Here is a 20,066-nt window from a genome sequence, read left to right as displayed (position 1 = left end):
CAGTACGTTAAGCATCCGACTTTGGCTCAGGTCATGATCTCATTGTTCGGGAGTTTGAACCCTGCATCACATTGGGCTTCCTGCTATCAACAGGGAGCTTGGGATCCTTTGTCCCCTCTCTCTGCCCCTCCCCAGATTGTGCGCTCACTCTCAAAAATAAACATTAAAAAAAAAAAGAATTTCATTTTAATTGTTAACTGGTATGCATTTTTGGGGGTGCAATATGCATAGTTTTTAAAGAGTTAAAAGTTTGCAACTGGTAGGCAATTCACTTTTTGCTCATTGCAAGGGAATCCCTCCACCCCCAGCCCTTTCTGTCTCCCCTCATTCTCTCTCTCACAGGGAGTTTTAAAGGCAAGGGAATGCAGCTAAGCTCTCTGGAACAGTTGGGTATTAATGACCCTTCTGGAAGGCATGGTGAGTGGTAAAATGACCAATCTTTTTTGGCACAGAAAATGAAGATGTCCTCGAGAGGTTAACTCAGGGAAGATATCTGCTCAGGGATCCTGAGCTCTACCACTTTATTATTTATGTGCTTACCTGCTGGGAAATCATGAAGAACAACAGCATGAGGGGCACTATTGTCAACAGGCTTCTGAGCACGGCTTGGATGGCTTGGATCCTTAGGGGGAAAAACAGAGCTGTGAATGAAGTGTGCACGATGCATGCTGGATTTGCTATTCGCTCTGAGACCATTTTTTTTTTTTCCTCATTAGAATCCTCTTGACATAATTACATTCTGAGTACAAGATGCAAACCACATAGTTGAGCCAAACAAGGGAATCATTATCAAGTTGAAAAGGCATGTGTCCTTGCCAAGGGAGGACAAAAATAACTCTCAATTATGATATCCCCTAGCATTTTTCTTAAAACCACGAGAGTAAATTAAAAGGGAATTAACTTAAAAATTTTTTTTTTATTAACTGGTACCATTCTACCCTGAAGTAGTGTTTTTTGATCTGTGTACCTTGCCAGGGTTGCTTTTTCTTTAAACTGTTATCAGTACTACACCTCAAGAACAGAGCCTTCAAAGTTGAGTCTTCATTAAAATGGTAAAAGAAGAAAGCTCTGCAATTTATACTCTTGCCTTTCATAATGAAAAGAGCTAATGACTTCCACAAAAGTATAATTCACAAAAAGTAAAATCCATTTCATTTATTACCACTTAACTGAAGGCTTTCTCTAATTTGAAGACCAACACTACCTCCCATGCCTGCCCTGGATTTTCTATTTAATCTAAATGGTTTATTCAACAGTAATTCTAACTAAATTAGCAAAGAGAATTCAATATTCTCTACCCATTTAGCCAACTTCCTAGATTGGCTAAGGGAGAGAGTAAAGTTGAAGAGTGACCTTTTCTCATTGATAAGCAACTGTTACTCTTAGTTTTTAAAACGTAATCTTTCTTTTTAAAATTTTATTTCAATTCTTGCTACTTAACAGTGCAATATTGATTTCAGGAGAAGTCAGTGATTCATCAATTACAGGCAACATCCAGTGCTCATCACAACTGACCTCCTTGATACCCATCACCCATCCAGGCCATCCCCCACCCACCTCCCTCCATCAACCCTCACTTTGTTCTCTATCATTAAGAGCCCTCACAGTTTGTTTCCCTTTCTTTTTTCCCCCCTCCCATATGTTCACCTGTTTTGTTTCTTAAATTCCACTAGTGAAATCCTATGATATTTGTCTTTCTCTGACTGACTTACATCACTTAGCATAATACACCCTAGCTTCATCCATGTTGTTGCAAATGGCAAGATTTCACTCTTTCTAATGGCTGAGTAATATTCCATTATATATATATGCCACATCTTCTTTATCCAGTCGTCAGTTGATGGACATCTGGGGTTTCTCCATAGCTTGGCTATTGTTGATAATGCTGTTATAAACATCGGGGTGCATGGACCCCTTTAAATCTGTAATTTTGTATCCTTTGGGTAAATACCTAGTTGTACAATTGCTGGCTCCTAGGGTAGTTCTATTTTTAGTTTTTTGAGGAACCTCCATACTGTTCTCCAGAGTGACTGCACCAGTTTGCATTCCCACCAACAGCAGATTACCCTTTCTTCACATCCTCACCAACACCTGTTGTTTCTTGTGTTGTTAATTTTAGCCATTCTGATAGGTGTGAGGTGGTACCTCATCGTGGTTTTGACTTGTATTTCCCTGATGATAAGCGATGTTGAGTATCTTTTCATGTGTCTGTTAGCCATCTGGATGTCTTCTTTGGAAAAGTTTTTATTCATTATCTTCTGCCCATTTCTTAACTGGATTATGTGTTTGTTGGGTGTTGAGTTTGCTGAGCTCTTCATAGATTTTAGATACTAACCCTTTATCAGATATGTCCTTTGCACATATCTTCTCCCATTCTGTAGGCTGCCTTTTAGTTTTGGTGATTGTTTCTTTCACTTTGCAGAAGCTTTCTATCTTGATAAAGCCCCAATAGTTCACGTCTGCTTTTGTTTCCCTTCTAGTAAGAAGTTGCTATAGCCAAGCTGCTATAGCTGCCTGTGTTCTCCTCTAGGATTTGGATGGTTTCCTCACATTTAGGTTCTGTATCCATTTTGAATTTATTTTTGTATATGGTGTAAGAAAGAGGTCCAGTTTCATTCTTCTGCATGTTGCAATCCAGTTTTCCCAACACCATTTGTTGAAGAGACTGTCTTTCCTACACTGGATATTCTTTACTGCTTTGTCAAAGGTTAGTTGACCATATGGTTGTGGGTCCATTTCTGGGTTTTCTATTCTATTCCATTGATCCATGTGTCTGTTTTTGTGCCAGTACCATACTGTCTTGAAGACTACAGCTTTATAATATAGCCTGAAATCCTGAATCACTGTTATTCTTAGTTTTATTTAATATGAACAGATAGACTTACTCTCCTCTTCCACTTCCTCCTCCTCCTCATCTAATCTGACTAAAAGATATTATTTTCAACACTGGCAAACCTGTGAACTAAATGAAGGCCGATTTATTACCTCATCTTTAACCAAATTGCACCTGCAGAGGCATGCTATATTCTCCCAAGTTAGGTATAGAGAAATACAAACCTAGGTCAAGACAGTAATGGTTAATGGCAGCTCGCTACACTAGCTTCTCAAAGTCACCCTGACAATTTTCTTAGAAGCTGCTCAGTATTTTTCTCTAAATAAATGAGCATGATGGGAAGTTCAGGATTGTGGAAAGGAACCATGAAATATTTGCAGTCTGCAGGGGCTCTAAAAAATTATTTACATAATTATATGTGTGTATGTGTGGTTTTTCATTTTTTTTCTCCTGATTCACATCTGTGGAAAAAAGAATGACTATTCGATAAATGGTGTCAGGTTAGAGGGCTATCCATTTGGAAAAAATGAAGTCAGAGGCTTACCCCACACCAAAACAAACATGAATCTTCAAATGGCCCAACAAGCTGAATGTGACTAAGCCTGAGTGGGTAGAAGAGGTGGGACAGTAACTTGAGACTCCCAGTCAGTTTCCCTTCTCTGTCTTCAATGCATGGATATCCCCACAAGGCTGCTCACCAACCTGGCCTGGCAGCTATAGGGCAAGAGGAACAGACTACACAGCATTGGCCACAAGAGGTCAGTACAACTCGGACCACACCATTAGGGTGGGTGTTTGGTAGGTAAATTTAATATATTTCAAAGCTCTTTCTTTCTAAAATTTTTTTAAATGTAATTTATTGTCAAATTGGTTTCCATACAACACCAAGTGCTCATCCCAACAGATGCCCTCCTCAATGCCTATCACCCACTGTCCCCTCTCCCCACCCCCCATCAACCCTCAGTTTGTTCTCAGTATTTAAGAGTCTCTTACAGTTTGCCTCCTTCCCTTTCTCTTTCTAAATTTTTTTAATGTTTATTTATTTTTGAGAGAGAGAGATGGACAGAGCACAAGCAGGGGAGGGGCACAAAGGGAGACAGAGTATCTGAAGCAGGCTCTAGACTCTGAGCTGTGAGAACAGAGCTCGACACAGGGCTCGAACCCACGAACTGAGAGATCATGACCAGAGCCGAAGATGGATGCTCAATGGACTGAGCCACCCAGGAGCCCCCTCAACGCTCTTTCTAATATGACCATAATTGTGGATACAAATGAATAAAAACTGCCAATACTCATTGTTTACTCTCTATGTGCTACTCACCAGGGTAAACGCCTTATATGCATTAATTAGCTCTTTTAAGTTTTTAAACATCTTTGAGATATAACTCCATAATAATACCATAAAATCCATCCATTTAAAGTGTACATAGTTTTGGCAAATTCACAAAACTGCAACTATCACCACAATCTAAGTGTAGACCATTTTTATCACTCTGAAAAGACACGCCCTCCCCATTAGCAGTCATTCCCTCTGCACCCTCCCCATAGCCCTAGGCAATCACTAACCTACTTTCTGGATTTACCTATTGTGGACTTTTATATAAATGGAATCATATAATAAATCAATTCTAAAAATATCTCTGTGGAGTTATCTTAACTATTTTCTACATTAAAAAAATGAAGTTTAGATGGGGTGCCTGGGTGGCTCAGTTGGTTGAGCGTCCAGCTCTTGGATTTCAGATCAGCTCACCATCTCAGGGTCGTGGGATCAAGCAAGCTCTGCTTCCAGCTCTGCACTGAGAGTGCAGAACCTTAACATTCTTCCTCTCCCTCTGCCCCTCTCCCCAACTCACTCTCTAAAATTAAAAAAAAAAAAAAAAAAGTTTAGAGATAGGTTAAAAAACTGCCTAGGGTGATATACAGTGAACTGAAACCCAGCTCCCTGAGACATAAATCTGTGCTCTCAACCAGGCACTAGGTAACAATCTTCCACTTGCCCTGTGACTTGACAGGCTCAACCTCAGCTGATAATGTTCAGTATTTTCTGTTTACTAAAGCAGGAGAAAGTATAACTCATCTTTAGAAATCTGTACCTTAAAACTAGGCTTACAAGTAGGTAATGTTTATTTTTCTAAAAAGTGTAATGCTAGCCATGAACCCAGAGTTTTCTAAAGGAGGCTTCATTTTGGTATCAGCAGTAGTTGGCCAATGGAGGCCAGGTGTCTTCAAGTCTATGGTGTAAGAGGAAGGCAGGTAATGTTTAAAGTGTCAAACCTCTGGACTATTATAAGAGTAACTTCTAATTTTTTAGCTTCTGGTTTTCACTGAGGAAAGCTTTTTGGCCCTATAACTCCCACTGTCACCCATTAGTGTGTTCTGAGAGAGGAAGGATGGCTGTGACAGATGGATAATGCTATATCAAAACAAAGAGAAAATGAGTAATAGGAGAACTTTCCCTGTGTGGACTAAAGTTAGAATTTCAGTATCCTACCTGTGACTAGTTTAACACATATCTTCTCTGCTCTCCAAGACACAAATTTTTAAGTTTCTTGGCAAACTTCAAAAGATAAACTGCCTTCTAAGAAGAAAGAATTGGACTAGATTATGAAAACTAGGATGAATGGCAAACCAAATACTTTACTTGGGTTAAATGATTGGTGGGTATTATTTTTCAGGTTTGCCACATTAACTAACAGATAGTGAAAATTTAACTGGGTAACTTAAGAAGCTCTTTTACGAATACACCTCTATAAATTATTCAATGCTATTTTTCTTGCTAAACAAACGACCTTCGCTAATCATTGCATTCTCCCAGGCTCCACAAATTTGTTAGGCCTAAACTGTGACTTCAGGTTGTTGGATTACATTTCATTTCATTATTTTGAGCTATGATCAGAGAAATGAGGTTTACTCTAAGCTTAAATCTTAAAGGCAAGTGCTTTTTAATGTCAGACTTAGCATTTATAGGGCCCCCGTTAAAATAATTATCCTTTCTGCTAGGAAACTAATCTCGGGCAGTTTGGTAAACATGTTTACATTATTTTGGAAAAAAAAATAGCTCTCACAGTTGAATATTAATGGTGAGTGCTCTGGTTGCTGTAAGTCAGTATGCTATGAGGAAGACAACACATGGTAGTCATTCTGTGTGTCAAAGTGATTAGCATGGCAGGGGCAAGTCTTTCAGAAGTCATTTATTCTTAAAATGAAATAAAATGCTACTGCAATTTTTACTCTGGTTAAAATAAACGTGCTAATAAAAACCTGAGGATGAGATATAATTAATAGTTCTATGAAATGTGCTGCCATGTGTGACATGACAGCTGTGCAATATTAATTCCTTACGTTTGGTCTGCTTCTAAGATGTTCATCAAGTGGGGTGATAATCTTTATCTGAGACAGGTGAACTCTGCCAATATCTTCTCCCTTTTGGCATTCCAAGTAATTATTTTCTGCCTGCTTCAGCATCACAAGTACGTCCCCACGCTGTAAGGCACAATATCACACTCTGAAGCAATTATTATTTAATAAAACATTATTACTTTTTTCACATTTTAATCTTTGGAGCCTAAAGCATTTAATAATGTGTAAAGGAGTAACAGAGGACACTGATTTTTTTACATTAGTTAGTAAAGAAAGAGCTCTACTTTACCTTACAAGAGAGTTCTCCAGGGTTTTGGGAGACAATGTCTTCATTGGCAATTCCATGAGGCACAGACAGCTTAAACACAAACGCACAAAAGGATTATTCACAATCAAATAGCCTCCTCATAAACTGCTGATAATGTGGAGATGTCAAATGTGTGCCTAAAGTGCAACTTTTCTAGCAGTTAAACTCTTCACTTGGCTTCCTCAAGCTCTAGATCTAGTGGGATCCATGAGAAATGGATACTAATAGTATAGGAATGTGAAGAATGTGGCCAAAAATTCCCTTTAACAAGTACAACCAGGAAGTTCTATTCTGTAGGACAAGGCCCACCAAGTCTCCTGATTTAAAGCATTTAAAGGATAAATGCTCAGCACCTGACCTCAGAGCCTAAGCCATGTCTTTACTGCAGGGTTCTCAATGGCTGTCTTCTGAAGGCTGATAGGGGATTGGAGCCTCCTCTGTAGGGCTTAACTGCTTCCATTTGCCTTCAATTTCCTTTTCTCCTAGAGTCTCTCTGATACCAAGTATCTACTTAAACCCATTTCATTGCCTGACCCCAGTCACTTCGTACTCAGCTGTCTGATCTTAGAATGACTTTTACATCTGCACCCCACCCTTAGCCAGAGGACTGTTCCCTGCCTTGATAAATTTGGTCTGATAAGTGCAGGCCAGAGGGTATATCCAGGAAGTGTGATCACACAAGCTCACTTCCAACAAGAAAAGGCAGATTTCAATCACTCATAAGCAAAGATTCAGAGTGCAAGGATGTGTCCCTGTAAGGCTGGGTTGGGTGGTGGTGATTCCCAGCATCCTTGTTAAGAGTCCCAGGCTCCCAAAGGAACCAGAGTCTTGATTTTAGCAATTTAATCAAGGGATGTCCATGGAAAAAATGAGAGACTTAAGGAATTATTTCATACTGAGACATACTACTCTAATATACTATCATTTTGAATTTATTAATTTGAGCTATCCAAATGTTTTACTGACATTATACAGCTATGCTAAGAACCAGCAAAATATGATTTTTCCTGAATGAGGCTCTTAACATAGAATGTCCAAAGCTAGTAGAGACTTTATAGCTACTAATACTACTCATAGTATGACTTATTGGCTAAGAGCAGGGGGCTCAGAGCCAGCTGATCTACGTTCAAATCTTGGCTCTACCATTAACTGATTTTGTGACCCTGGACAAATTCCTTAACTTCTCTGTGTCTTATTTTTTTCATTTGTATAATAGAGGTTAATAACAGTATTTACTTCAAGGGCTGATGTGAGGAATAATACACATAAAGTGTTTCAACAACAATCTTTTTTTTTTTTTAACGTTTATTTATTTTTGAGAGACAGACACATCATGAGAGGGAGAAGGGCAGAGAGAGAGAGGGAGACACAGAATACGAAGCAGGCTCCAGGCTCTGAGCTGTCAGCACAGAGCCTGATGCGGGGCTCAAACCCATGAACCATGAGATCATGACCTGAGCTGAAGTCGGATGCTTAACCAACGGAGCCACCCAGGCACCCCTAAAGTGTTTAAACAATATCGGGCGCATAGTAAGTACTCAATACATCAGTCACTGTTCTTATTTATTATTTTAAAGTAACCTATCCCAAAGAACACCCCTGGGTTTTATTCATCAGTTTAAATGAAAATGAAAATGAAAATGAGCATACTACCTTTTTCTTATCTGTCTATACCCTTCTCTTAGGATTAGAAAAATCCTAAATGGCTTAAATTTCCTTAATGAGGAAATGTAGAATAACATAATATTGTTAATTGTTGTCTTTGTTAAGAGCCACTGTCACACAATTATTTAAAAAAGTGCAAACAGTTCTGTTCTCCTTCTCATTTTTATTTGTTTTGTATTTTATCAGGCTAACCTGACCAAAGTAGAGAGAGCACATCAGCTCTATTTTCACTTAAGAGTGGGAAATGAACAAATGTTTTGAAGTCACATGATGAAAAAACACATTCAAGAGAACAAAATTAATATCTCAACTATCTCAATTATTGATTAAAAGCTTCTAACCAGTAACTGTTACATGGGCCATGATAATTAGGTTTCTAAAGGGGAAAGTGAGGAAAAAACCATCCATTTTAATGAGAAATTTCCTTCTATTTCATTTTAAATTTTAGTCTGTGGGCAAGGTAGCTGTAAGATATAAACTATATCAAGTTATAAACTATAATATCTGTCAGAGCTACTCCCATCAGTATAATCCACTGGGTCAGGTTTTTCAGTTTGTTTGGTCAAGCCAGACAGCAGGTTACACTCCCTGTCTGCCCTGCTTTCTTTTCCTATAGTTCTTCTAATAATGAAACCCTGCTTTAAAGACCTAGTTTTATTATGGCCTACTTCTCTAAAGCCCTATTATGGTGTCAAGGGGCAAGTCCCCATTTGTCTCATCATCTTTTTCTAAGGAATAACAGATCATTTATATACTTTAGAACAAATCTCTTGATTACAAACATTTTTAAGGGCTACACTCACCATATATTTCCTGTAGAGAGGGTGTCCTGGTTTGGGGCGAGGGGGCAGCACCGGATCTTGATTTTTAAAGACTTGACTCTTGGCTTTCGAAAGTCCAAATGCCAAGTTACTTTGTTTTTTCTGAAGATCCATGTCAGAAGAAGACCGATTAAAAGGCAGTTTTTTATTTGATGCTCTGGTTGCAGAAAGTTTCGGGGGAGGTGGTCTCTCCGGGGCCCCCTTGGGAGGAGGTTGTCGAGTCGGTATAACTTTTCCATTTATAGGTCTGAAAGTCAATGAAGGGGCTGGGAGTCAGTGTTTGATTGATTATTAGGGTCCTGTTTTATTCTTTCTTACACACACACACACACACACACACACACACACACACACACACACAGCTTTCTGCTGGGGTAATACAATTTCTGAAACATGCAGGCTATGCTATTTTTGAGCAAACGACTGCTGCATTAAACATTATATTATTAGAGGAAATGCCATGATGCTCCAGCTTCCTCTTATCTTGCACTAGAGATTCATTAGTTTAAGACAAACAAGCATTTACTATCATGAGCTCTCCAAGGCGCTATTTACTCTTAAACACACCATGACTATTTCAGGAGACTAAGCACTTTCTAAAGTATGAGATGAAATGCTAATAATAAGGTATCAGGTATATTTGACGGGGTCCATACATAATTAGAAAAGGAACATCAAATTCCCTCAATATTTGCGTTAGAGGAATTATTACTAAAACCCTAATTTAGATTAATATAAAGAAAGCTAATTCTGAAAATGGGTAAGACAACCATTACTTTGAAAGTCTTCCCATAATCTCTATGACAAAAATAATTTCCAACATAGTAACATCTTCTGATAGCATCACAGCGTTTTGTTCAAGTAGCTCTGGAACTCAGGAGGGCAGGTCCCCTCTGAGCTCACAGTGCCTGTCTCCCTTTGGAAAGGCTTTCAAAAACCAGGCTGATTTCATAATGCAGAGTATGTGCGTACGTTCATGTAGACGTTCAAGAAGCAGAGTTGCTTTAGGTTTAGAAAGGGTCTTGTTCCCTTTAGTTGAGGAAAAGTTGAGGAAAAGTAATACAGATCAGTGTTTGTGCTCTGTGAGTTGCTGGGCTGTGTTAAAAGAAAGAAGGAGCAAAGATTCTTACAACCAGATGTCAGAAACAGAGTAGAGGCTAGTGGTCTGGGAGAATTCAGGAGTTTAATGCATCTTCAAAAGATCTTGGGCCAACAACACTCAGTTTTGATGACAGAAAACAGAGTCCAGTCTGAGTCATTAGTTTTTCTCTAATTTACTTCTTAAAAGTTTTCTCACACTTACTTACCTTGGTGGCAACCTTGGGGGTCCTCGCACAGAACCTCCTGTTTGACCCATGTGGTCAGATTCCTGCAAGTATCAGACAATGCTTTTCAGTTAAGGTTAATCTGAAATAAGAGCTTGTCAAGAGGAATTATGGACAACTCTTTGACTAGCTCTCTAGGTGAAAATGTAGCTGAGTTATAGAAAGTAGTTTGAGAGTTTTTAGTCTTAAGCAATATTAACTCATTACTTAACAATATTAACTATTATTTCCTGTATCAGTTGTCAAGTCTGAATACAAGTGAAAACAGAGAGAAGACCAGGGTAGTCTGCTGTTGTGGACCATGGCCCAACCAACTGCACTGTGTGGTTATGCTCCCAGCAGACTCATCAGGTATTAAGGATGATATTTAAATCATGATAGGTTATACAGTAGCAATTTAAGCAAGCACTGTAGGGAATTTTTAAAAAATAGCCTTTATTTATCCTATGACAACACATAAGATACGCACTGCTCTTAAGTTTAAACGTATAATAAGTGAGGTGGTGATTAGTTTGTTTTGCTTACAACAGGCAGATCTCTCATCACTGGGTGGTTTAGTTTGGGTGGTGGCTTCTGAACTAGGAGGTAGAACACAATAGAAACTTAAGGGATGGCCTGAAAGGAAGGTATGTGAAGAATAATGGAAAAGGCTCAAGAAAGCAGAAAGAGTAAAGGGGGATAACTCAAAAAATAAAAGATGGGTAGAGCAGGAATGTCCGAGCCTAACAGCATATGGGAGAAACTGGAAGTGTGGAGAACAAGAGGAAGATTTCTATAGGAAAAGGACTCAAACTGTGCTGCTTAAACAGATTTTTCAAACATGTTGTAGCCTAAGGATTAGGAAATGAGTATAATAATACACGGAGAATGTTTGCAGATCTTTTTGTTAAAGGATCACAAAGCCAAAACTTCTGTTTTTTTTTTTTTTTTTTTTTTTTTTTAGGAAAAAGTCCTCTCTAAATTCTTCTAATTCTGATCGAGTCTCCTGTTTTCACGTTTCCTACTTTCTAAGCCCCCAGTACTGACATGCACAATATAATATTCCTCCAAGGGGGAAAGTGTTAACCCTTTAAAATTACATTGCCTTTTTTTGTAAGGGAGATTTAACTCTCATTTGGGAATGTTCAGGCTAATTCAGACCGTTTTCCTCCCTCTCACCTTATAAATGAGTTAAAACTTACTTCCATAGCGTTCTAATTCAAACTGAATATTAACAACTTTTCCTTAAATACCTAATGATTAATTGCCAGTAACTGCGATCATTTAAGTATATTTCAAAATCCCATTTTTAAAAACAAATTAAGCTTGCCCTTAAAACTTGGTTTCACTAATGAGTTCAATTAATGTAGTGAGGCAAGTCACCAGCCCATAAACCCTGCAATGGTCCATACAAAATCCATGCCTTATAAATCCACCACTGCCTATATTCCTCCCACTCCTGACAAATCCTGCTATGATTCTGAAAAACTCACTTATTTATTTGGCTACCTTTAATATTAACAAACAGAAAAACACTATAGCAGAGAGTCAGGAACTCTTACTGGTTTTCTCAAAACTATAGTTGTTAGATAATAAATGAAGGCATATAAAAAATATAGATGTATACATTTGACACAAAAAGTTATAGATGATGTACTTTAATAACTACATACCATATAATCCTAATCTTGTACAAAATATTAACTGCACTTTTCTCTCAGGGGTGTTATTTATGGAGGATCTTAAGTATCTTTTTAGTTTCTCAAATTTTCCACAATGAGAACATTTCGAATCAGGAAAAAAAAAAGGCACTATGCTCACATCGCCCAGGAATGTTAGGCACACTGTAGAACATAAATAATGAGAAGAGACGACTGGCTCCTGTAGAAGCCACTGTCCTAGTGTTAGCTAAAGTCCAGCTTTGTGCACGAGTTCTGCCAACAGCTTTGGAAGATTAATGATTACGTATTTCCTCCTCTTCAATATTCCACAACTAACCGGAGCCTCTCTGCATCTGTTTTTTATAGTTTCTCTTTAGCTCTGACTTTTCTGAACTTTGGCTTACAATGTGTTTGGATAGTTCCTGGTGAAGCTGGTCTTTCTGCTTGTACTGCCCCTGCAGATGCCATCTTTTTGTTCATCTGCTTTGGAATGGTTTCTTATATTCTAACTTCAAAATAATTCCCTAGTTTGTTTGTTTTTGCTGAATTTTAAAAAAACACGTATTTCTTCCAAGACCACATTCTTGTCTGTTGGAATTTCTTAGCAGCCCCTGCAAAAGTTCCTTCTCTTCTTTCTCCAAGACCTGGTACCACTTCTTAGGCCCTGAATTCACTGGCCAGCTTCTGTGCTATAGCTTGGATTCTTGATACATAGCAGGTGGCATCTCCTGACTCTCCTGCACTGGCTGGCAGCCTCTTTGGGAAAAGCTTTGGAAGCCCTGAGTTCTCACACAAAAACATCTGCTCCTGCTCCAGGGGCTCCTAATGTTCTTCACCCTAGAGTCCCTGTCCTTCTGGTGAAGAAAGGGAGATTTCGTAACACAGCCATCCTGCCCTAAGATGGAGAAACAGTAAAGAGTTTTTGTCTCGTGCCTCATCAAAGGACACAGCTGGCAAAGATCAAGCCCATCCTCGTGGGTGATTACACTGGTGAAATAGTCTTTTTTTTTTTTTAACGTTTATTTATTTTTGAGACAGAGAGAGACAGAGCATGAACGGGGGAGGGTCAGAGAGAGGGAGACACAGAATCTGAAACAGGCTCCAGGCTCTGAGCTGTCAGAACAGAGCCCGACGCGGAGCTCAAACTCACGGACCGTGAGATCATGACCTGAGCCGAAGTCAGCCGCTTAACCGACTGAGACACTCAGGCGCCCCGTGAAATAGTCTTTCTACAAATCCTCCCCGATACCCGAAGGCGTTAAAATCTCTGGTCTAATAGTCACTCAGTAATCGTAATCCTCAAACAAAAGGAATTTCTCAGGTATAGATTTGACTTTCTGGCCCTGAAATCTATTATGTGTGACTTTAGCCAACTCATTTCACTTGTGGTCTGTTTCTTTTCTCTTCTTCCTTTAGACCCAGTGCATCTATCATGATATGTATTTATTATAGAACAGCACAGAATGCTTTGGCGCTCCTTGGTAAACAGTGTAGGACAGGATTTTCCTGTTCATGTGAGGTACAATTATGATTATCGTACCTTTCCAGATGGTTAAATCTAACTTCCTTTTCTTGTTTTCCTAAAATGTGGGAGTTGCTTTGTGGTCTGCTTAACACCAAATGTAATAATACCTAATACTTTAATAGAGCTTTATGGTTTACAGAAGCCCATTACATGACTTCATGAATGATATATATATGCCTACACATCACCCTCTCACTCTCTTTTACAACCCTTTAGAGTAGAAGTCAGTAACCTGCTCAAGTAAATTTTCCTCCATGGAAATTTGGGATTTTCTTCTATTCAACAACAGTATTGTACGGGCCCTATCATCCCCTAATGGGCTTTCTTGGCCCAGTTTTAATAAAAATTTATTATCAAGTACTTTGAAAATGTAAACCATCACTAAATTTTAGTTCAGCCTACAGGAAAATCTCATTAACTTGATATTGGCTAATTCAATTTAATGTTTCCTTCAAAGAAATCTCTTTTCACTGGATGATTAGATGGGTTTGCATGTATAATAAGCATAGTTAATGCACAGTGTAAAACTATTATGAAATTTGAACTGAAAATTTGGTACAGAGATGTTAAGAATTTGTTCAAAAATTTTTAAATTTTCCTTTTTAAATTTTTAATTAAAGAATAATTGATATATAATACTGTATTAGTTTCAGGTGTATAACACAGTGATCTAATATTTATATTAATACAAAATGGGCACTACAGTAAGTCATTACCATCTGTTGCCATACAAAGTTGTTACAGTATTACTGACCATATTCTCTATGCTGTACATTACATCCCCATAGCTTATTTATTTTATAACTGGAGGATTATACCTCTTAGTCCTCTCCGCATATTTCACACCCCTCCCGCCTCCCCTCTGTTCTCTGTATCTATGAGACTGTTTCCATTTTGTTTTGTTTTGCTTTTTAGATCCCACATATAAGTAAAGTATACAGTATCTTTCTCTGCCTGACTTATTTCACTTAGCTTAACACCTTCTACGTCCATCCATGTTGTCACAAATGGCAAGATTTCATCTTTTAGTGGGTGAGTAATATTTCATTGCACATATACAGCACATCTTCTTTACCCATTAAGTTAATCTATTGATGGACACTTAGGTTGCTTCCATATCTTGGCTATTGCCAACAATTCTGTGATGAACACAGGGGTGCATATGTCTTTTTGAATTAGTGTTTTCACTTTTTTTAGGTAAGTACCTACAAGTGAAATTGTTGGATACGATAATTGTTTCTAATTTTTATTTTATTGGGGCGGGGCATGAGTGAGAAGAGGGGAGATGGGGGGAGGGAGAGAGGGAGAGAATGAACCTCAAGCAGGCTCCATGCTCAGTGCAAAGCCTGACACAGGGCTCAATCCCATGACCGTGGGATCTCGACCTGAGCCAAAATCAAGAGTTGCATGCTCAACCAAGTTAGCCACCCAGGCACCCCTATTTTTAATTTTTTTGAGGAACCTCCACACTGTTTTCCACAGTGGTTGTATAAATTTACATTCCCACCAACAGTGCAGAGGGTTCCCTTTTCCCTACATCCTTGCCAACACTTGTTAAGGAACTGGTTTCTTTTGAACAAACCTTAAAAGATAATCTATCATATGGGAGTTTCAAACAGCATGGGGAAATGGTATTGAGGTTGAAAAAATATATATATATATACATATATATATATACATATACATAGATACAGAGAACAGAGGGGAGGTGGGAGGGGTGTGAAATATGCGAAGAGGACTAAGAGGTATAACCCTCCAGTTATAAAATACATAAGCTATGGGGATGTAATGTACAGCATAGAGAATATGGTCAGTAATACTGTAACAACTTAGTATGGCAACAGATGGTAAAGACTTACTGTAGTGCCCATTTTGTATGTATATAAATATTAGATCACTGTGTTATACACCTGAAATACAGTGTGTATATGTGTGTGTGTGTGTGTGCGTGTGTGTATACACACACATATATATATAAAACTCTTTGACTACTATTGTTAACAAGTGCATGATAAAGTACTATTTTTTAATTAAAAAAATTTTTTCCCTAAATTTCAGATTAACAAATTCTTATGGTTATTATCTTAAAATCATGTCACTAATTGGATATTTTAAATAAAAACTGATAATTGGACTAAGTCTATTTCCACAAATATTAAAGGTTTTTTGAGAGTTAAGAACTTCTGCCTAATTATTAGTACCATGTAAAAGGCAATGTCATTCTATCACTATAGGAAAAAATATTTTATGATGAAGTACCACGAACTGGCTTAATTCCTTTGTCCTATAGGAATTTTTTAAATATTGAACATCACCTTAAATAAGTACATGGGGCTTAGAAATGGTCAATAAAGGTCTTTACCAGACGAACAGTAAAATAATTCAGACACCAGCTGCGTATTTAAAATTAGCGCATAGCTTGGTCTTCAATCTAAGACAATTTATAGTAACCACTTACCAAGTTTCTAGTTCTGTCAACATTACTCAGTTTTCCAGATACTACACTGTAAGTGTTTCCAATAGGTTTTTCAGTAGGGAGAGGAGGTGGGCTTTGCGGATCCTCTTGTAAACCTGGAAAAACAGCAGTAATTCATCAATAATTTAGGGCCTTTGAGGATTCCAAAGTATGAAATGATTGCAGCTTGGTTCCTTAGGAAAATGGCTGTCCTAACAGATCCATACAAAGAATGGACAGCTAAATAAGTGACAAAGAGCTTCAGAAAAAGGATGGGTTTAGCAGGCATCAGTTAGTTTTACTGAACGTTGTATAGAGTAAAAATAATGCTAAATAATTAAACAGCAGCCAGCAATTTTGAAAACCTTCAATGTCCCAGGCATTAAGGCACCTTATTCGTATACATTTCTCCAACCAATGGCTATCTATGTGCTAGATCTGTGTAGTTCACTAGCCAGTTGTTTCATGTGGTGATTTAAATTTAAATATTAAGTAAAATTACAAATTCAGGCCCTCAGTTGCACTAGCTACACTGAAATAGCTAGCACTTGAAATGTTCAGTTGCCATAATAGACAGCATAGTTTTAGAACGTTTCCACCTTTGCAGAGAATCCTATGCACTATCTAGCACTATGCTAGATAATATCCTAATTTTGCAGATGAAGAAACCAAAGCTGACAAGAAAATATATAAGCTATCTGAAGTCTTAATGCTAGTAATTTTGGGTTTTGAACCCAAAAGCCTGTACTCACTATAATATGGCATGCTGTTTCTTTAATAGGTTGTGTATCCAACCCTCCCCCATCCAAATAATTGAATGTGTTTTCTAATTCATTAGCTCCAGATTAATGGGTTTAATTGCCTTCAATTTAACAAACAATATCTTCACATCCAAACTACATCCTTAACTCAGTGATAGTATACCCCCAGCTTATTTTAAAAAGAAGGAAAAGATCAGATTTAATTAGTGGCAACTAATTAAAATCTGTGTGCAAAAACACTTGGAGAAAGGATGACTGTAACATACTAAAGGAGGCTAAAGCTAATGGTGATTTAGGCACGGAAAGGAGATGGGAATTCTTTTCATTCTTTCAAATGAACACTCTCTGCTCTCACTTCACATGAAATACCTATAACTAGAGGATGGTTTGTCAGGTTCCTATTTTATCTACAGACAGGAAACACTCTCAAAAGAAGGAAAATACTCAGGCCAGCTACTATGAAAACAATGATTTAGACACAGGCAAGCATTCTTGGGGAGGGGCAGGGCTGCTCTGGAAATGAAGACACATAGGAAGATTTCAACTGAGTTGCCATCTTGAGGACTTTCTCTGTGGAACAATTTTCTTATTCTTACAAGGAGATGCTGAAACCATTTAGGATGCTGTATCACTGTGACAAACAATTAAGGGTACAAAGCAGTAAGAATATGAAAGTAGAGAGGAGATGCCTTACTGGCAGGAAAGGACATAGGGGTTATCAGGTATGGATGTGAGGAGGGGAGGTGGAGATTTCCAATTTCAAATAATGTGGTCGGTGGAGGTCTCAATGACAAAAGTGGCATTTGAGAAAAGACCTGAAGGAATGTTGAAGGAGGGAGCCATGCATATACCTGGGGAAAGGACATCCTAGTCAGAAGAAACAAATCTCAAGAGGAAAGAGATGACATGTTCAAAGAAGGCCAAGGGGTTTTGCTTCACAAAGCTATTCCTTTCTTCGCCTGACCATTCCAAGTTCTTCCGACACCAAGGCACATATGAATTGCTGAATAACTGTGGTAAGTACAATTCTGGGGAGCTGGTTGTTTTTTTTTTTCAACGTTTATTTATTTTTGGGACAGAGAGAGAGAGAGCATGAACGGGGGAGGGGCAGAGAGAGAGGGAGACACAGAATCGGAAACAGGCTCCAGGCTCTGAGCCATCAGCCCAGAGCCCGACGTGGGGCTCGAACTCCCGGACCTCGAGATCGTGACCTGGCTGAAGTCGGATGCTTAACCGACTGCGCCACCCAGGCGCCCCTGGGGAGCTGGTTTTTGATGTAAATAGAAACAGCGCTGTAGAAACAGGCACTTCAGTTCTCTCACAGACAGCACTTGGAATCCAACTTTCTAACAGTTCCTGGAACTTTGTCAGAATCATAAAGGTGCTTCCTCAATATATCCTTTTCAGGGGGTGCATGGGTGGCTCAGACAGTTAAGCGTCTGACTCTTGGTTTTGGCTCAGGTCACGATCTCATGGCTTGTGGGTTTGAGCCTCGCATCAGGCCCTGTGCTGACAATGTGGAGCCTGCTTGGGATTCTGTCTCTCTTTCTCTCTCTGCTTCTCCCCTGCTCTCTCTCTCTCTCTCTCTCTCTCTCTCTCAAAATGAATAAACTTTAAGAAATATATATCCTTTTCAGGATTTCAGGATTATTTTTTATAAAAAAAATTTTTTTTAATGTTTTTATTTATTTTTGAAGAAGAGAGAGACAGAGCATGAGTGGGGGAGGAGCAGAAAGGAAGACACAGAATTTGAAGCAGGCTCCAGGCTCTAAGCTGTCAGCACAGAGCCCGATGCGGGGCTAGAACTCACGAACTGTGAGATCATGACCTGAGCCAAAGTCAGATGCTTGACCAACTGAGCCACCCAGGTGCCCCAGGATTTCAGGACTATTAAGCCAATTTATAAGTATGCAGAAAAGAATGAACATAGCAGGCCTGAGACTGCTTATTCTCAGAAAGATATGCTTCCAAGGTTGGTTCTTGCTGGAATCTGGGAACTTGGGCTTTGGGAAGGTTCCCACCATCCCCAGAACTGATAAAACAAAAGAATATGGTTTATGCTGAATACCTGCTTTCCTTCTGGGAATCTGGAATTTTGGAACATGCCAAAATTGCTAGAGGTGCCTATTGACCAGCCCCCAATAAAAACCTTGGGCATTGAGTCTCTAATGAGCTTCCTGGTTCCACAGGTTTCACCTGTGTTGTCACAACTGTTCCTGGGGGAGTTAAGTATAGCCCTTGTGATTTCCCTGGGAGAGAACACACAGAAGCTTGTGCCAGGTTTCCTCTAGGCTTTGCCCCAGGTACCGTTTCCCTCTGCTGATTTTGCTTTGTATACTTTTGCTGTAATAAATCACAGCTGTGAACATAACTATGTGCTAAGTCCTGTGAGTCCTCTAGCGATCATCAAACCTGGGGGTCTTGGGGACCCTGATACAGCAGAAGAATAAATTCAAATATAAAAACTGTATTACTTAAAACCCACATGAGCTTCAGGCAACATTTATTATCATTATATTTCACTACACTTGTTAAAATCTAGGATACATTTTAACAAGGTAACGGCAAGCAGGCAAACAACCCACTGTCTGTGATACTTCTATAGCCCACTGATTTGTGGACTATATAATGCTGTCAAAAGAAATGAACCACCAGTTTTTTAATCTACCACACAACCTCCGAAGAAGTGAGGACCCACCAGAGTTTGGTACCCTTGACTTTTTCCTCCTCTTCATTCTTCACAGTAACTCAGTTCAATCTTTTCACTATTTGGCTTAGAGCCATCAATTAATAACCATAAAAGACCAAAACCAGTATGATCCATCTGGGTAGTATTTTATAGAGAAACCACACCCATAAACTAAAGGGGTTTCATGGCATTCCAGGGTATGCTTGCAAAATAACCCACGGATGCTACAGGTGAAGGACTGGGGATATTTGATCTGCTATGAGGAGGAATGGAGTGACAGGATCTCCTGTTAGATAAAAAGCAAGGATGCATCTGGTCTATGAAAATGCACCAAATGAAACGAAACGATAGCAGAAGCTCATGGAGAAAGCTGTGTGATCACTCCAAGCATTGCCAAGAACTGCTTTGGAACGCACTGTCCATACACGTGCATGTACACATACATGTACTTTTACACACACTTTTAAATAATCTCCAGGGTCTCAAATAAATGGGCCTGGCCCTCTTGGCTTCTCTTTTACAATAAATATTAGATTTCTTCACGGTAATATATAGGCTCATACAAAATTTCATTTATTGTGCCAGTAAAAAAATCAAGGAAGAAAACGGTATAAAAATGTTGTGTTATGCTAATTTTAAAAATGTTTAATACATTATTATGTTTTTATAATTTTTGGTTAACTGC

At 38.7% G+C, this 20,066-nt stretch overlaps 1 protein-coding gene across 3 annotated transcripts in view; it reads right to left on the bottom strand.

Moving 5' to 3' along the window:
• Positions 1 to 20,066, bottom strand: part of SH3D19 (SH3 domain containing 19) — a 186,401-nt gene that overhangs the window by 16,236 nt on the left and 150,099 nt on the right. For 2 of the 3 annotated variants that reach the window (XM_047856843.1, XM_047856845.1), the window contains 6 exons: positions 15,935 to 16,047; positions 10,294 to 10,355; positions 8,969 to 9,233; positions 6,483 to 6,551; positions 6,176 to 6,316; positions 541 to 622 (listed from right to left, as the gene is read on the bottom strand). In XM_047856843.1, coding sequence (XP_047712799.1) covers positions 541 to 622; positions 6,176 to 6,316; positions 6,483 to 6,551; positions 8,969 to 9,233; positions 10,294 to 10,355; positions 15,935 to 16,047 — 732 coding nt within the window. The remainder of the gene's footprint in view (positions 1 to 540; positions 623 to 6,175; positions 6,317 to 6,482; positions 6,552 to 8,968; positions 9,234 to 10,293; positions 10,356 to 15,934; positions 16,048 to 20,066) is intronic. The other variant, XM_047856844.1, reaches the window with a different exon arrangement.

This window comes from Prionailurus viverrinus, chromosome B1 (assembly GCF_022837055.1).
Source record: "Prionailurus viverrinus isolate Anna chromosome B1, UM_Priviv_1.0, whole genome shotgun sequence".
NCBI lineage: Eukaryota > Metazoa > Chordata > Mammalia > Carnivora > Felidae > Prionailurus > Prionailurus viverrinus.
The sequence above is the reverse complement of the archived record's forward strand: the minus strand, read 5'-3'. Positions and strand labels throughout refer to the sequence as shown.